The sequence below is a fragment of the Manihot esculenta genome, chromosome 12, assembly GCF_001659605.2.
Source record: "Manihot esculenta cultivar AM560-2 chromosome 12, M.esculenta_v8, whole genome shotgun sequence".
In the NCBI taxonomy this organism is placed as follows: domain Eukaryota; kingdom Viridiplantae; phylum Streptophyta; class Magnoliopsida; order Malpighiales; family Euphorbiaceae; genus Manihot; species Manihot esculenta.
In genome coordinates this window covers 34,425,640-34,428,157 of record NC_035172.2, presented here as the reverse complement: position 1 = coordinate 34,428,157, position 2,518 = coordinate 34,425,640, and the positions used below count along the sequence as shown (strand labels likewise).

The 2,518-nt window shown below is 31.5% G+C and overlaps 1 protein-coding gene across 1 annotated transcript; it reads right to left on the bottom strand.

Moving 5' to 3' along the window:
- Positions 1-307: 307 nt before the first annotated feature.
- On the bottom strand, positions 308-1,584 carry LOC110627385 (FCS-Like Zinc finger 5). Its single transcript, XM_021773674.2, has 2 exons — positions 997-1,584; positions 308-766 (listed from the first exon to the last, which is right to left on the bottom strand). Exons 1-2 carry the CDS (start codon positions 1,362-1,364, stop codon positions 589-591), a joined length of 546 nt encoding a protein of 181 aa, XP_021629366.1. The 5' UTR covers positions 1,365-1,584; the 3' UTR covers positions 308-588.
- Positions 1,585-2,518: the final 934 nt, after the last annotated feature.

Here is a 2,518-nt window from a genome sequence, read left to right as displayed (position 1 = left end):
AAATACAAATAAAAAAATCTTATTTACCATCATTTTTGAAATATTTATCATCAGACTAAAATTACACTTATTATTAGACTCAGACTAAAACTGGCGACTGGCATTACACTTATTATTAGACTCAGACTAAAATTGGCGACTGACGAGAGATATTTATTATCAGACTAAAATTACATTTATTATCAGACTCAGACTAAAGATGGCGAGTGCAAAGCAAATTGATTAATTAAGGGTTAACCAGCTTGTTAATAGACAAGAGCTGAGCTTGGAGGTAAAATCTAGGTCTAGTGTAGCTTGTGCATGGAGATTGAGAGAAAGATGAGACCATTTTCATTAATTAACATCGATCCATATACATAAGTGCACCCACTATGGATAATTTTTTTTTAAATTTTTACATATTTTTTACACAATAATTATATTATGTAATAATATATTGTCTTCCTCAAAGCTCATCATATAACGTGGGGGCATCAATGGAGTTGATGTTGACTAATAATGGCACTATTTATAAATATATATAAATCTCTCTCTCTTTCTTTCTGTAGTAGACATTAATTCTCTCTCCAAAAGACTACAGTCTTCAAGTCAAGCAACAGCCATAGTTTCACTTTTCCTAGAAGCAGCAGCCTTGGAGCTTGAAGATGTTGATGCATGGCGATCTTCTTTCTTTGATGCCATAGCCAGACTACTGCACTTTTCTTTTATCTCATCATTCTTCATCTGTTGTTCTCTGCACTCTACACTACAAAAAGCCGTATCCCCTCTGCATATATATAACAATATCAATAAAATCAAATACATGAATAATTCAGTTTCTTGAAAATAAGAAGAAAAACGAAACAAGATTGAGATTTGAGAAGCCACATGAGTAAATTCATAAACTTTAGCTGATATTTCATCTAGATCTTTATATATCTGTTGAAAACCATTGAAGATCAGGGAAAAAAGGGAGAGTCTTGAAGAATTAAAGCACATAACTTAAATTTAATATACCTATACATGTAAATATCTTTCCCATGAGCCAAGCGGCGGTTGCAAAGGCCACAAGTTCTCAAGAAATGAGCAGTTTCCAATAAAGCACCAGCTGAGCTTCTCCTTTGATTAATCCTGGGAGACACCATGCTTGCCAAGAAACGTTGATCGTATAAGCCATTACTATTACTATAATAATTTAGACACACTTCTTCAGCTCCCACAGCTGCATGATGAGGATCTCCGATCATCTGGTGGTGGTTTTGGGTACTGCTATCTTCAGACGACGGCGCCATCTCCGAGGCACCCATGTCGGGAATATCAACGGTGATGCCGGACATACTTGTGGTTCTTCTGATGGGTGCTCGAGGACGCTTCCCTAGCAACATCCTCACAAATTGAGAGAGAGAGAGAGTAGTGGATTTTGGAGGTAGCGAGTGGAAATGGAAGGCAAGGAGAGAAGATAAACGGAGGAGAGTGAGAGAGAATCTTGGCCGTTGCTTGCGGGCACCGGGTCCTAAGTCCTAACAAGTCCACGTCATGCCCTCGCCTTTCCTTTAATGCTTTGCTTTGCTTTCCTGCCTTTCTTTCTCCACCTCCTTCTGCATCTCTAGTTTTCCTTTTATAATGCTTTTTTTTTTTTTTTTTGCTTTTTTTGTTTTTTATCTATACCTTTCAAATTATTAATTTCTTCTTTTAAATCAATTTCATAATTGCTGTTTATTCACGTTTTCTCTTTTACCCAAAATTTTTCAATTTTTATGCAAAGGGTATGCTGAAGTATATTATCATTTTGATAATTAGGTATTTTCATTAATTCTTTTTAGTCTCGTAATTATTTTGATCTCAAGAAATTCATGTTAAATAAATAGTATACATAACAGTCTAGACCAAGTTGATTTAAATAATTTTTAAATTTAATTTTTATTTAATTTAAAATAATTAATTTAAATTATTTAATAATTTTATACGAAATTATTTTAAAATTATCACGTTATTACCAATCTTAATATATATTATTTATTTTATTGCATCATAATACAAACAAAAATAATGACAACATTTAATGTCAACATTATTGATGCAACTAAGGATGAACCCTAATAATACATACCTAGTGTAGATATATAGGCAGATGATGCATAGACATAAACACTATAGATTTTTTTTTTTTCAGAAAATATAATTAAATAATTATCAAAGCCTTCGAGTCCAAAATGGCTCATACATTTTTTAAATATCATTTTTATCGAGTTTCCCAAGTCCTTTTTCCTATTTTTTAAATACCGTAAGTATTGAAAAATAAATAAATAATTGAATTTTTTTAATTAAAGTATCATATCCAACCGAATAAAACTTTAAATTAAATTTATTTTATTCTTTTTTTTTAATTCAAACCAACTTATTTATTCATATTGCTGAGATATTTTATATCTCTCCCTTTCCATCAAGTGGGATACATTCGTGTCTAAATAGAGTATATTTATCATTTCCATTAGAGAGAAAAAAAAATCTATATGAGTAATATTCGATTTAAATCGAA

Excerpts from the sequence above, each read along its gene's own strand:
- LOC110627385 (XM_021773674.2), bottom strand. The coding sequence starts at position 1,364 with ATGTTGCTAGGGAAGCGTCCTCGAGCACCCATCAGAAGAACCACAAGT. Across the intron at positions 767-996 it reads AAAGATATTTACATGTATAG|AGGGGATACGGCTTTTTGTA; the intron begins GTATATTAAATT and ends ATATATATGCAG.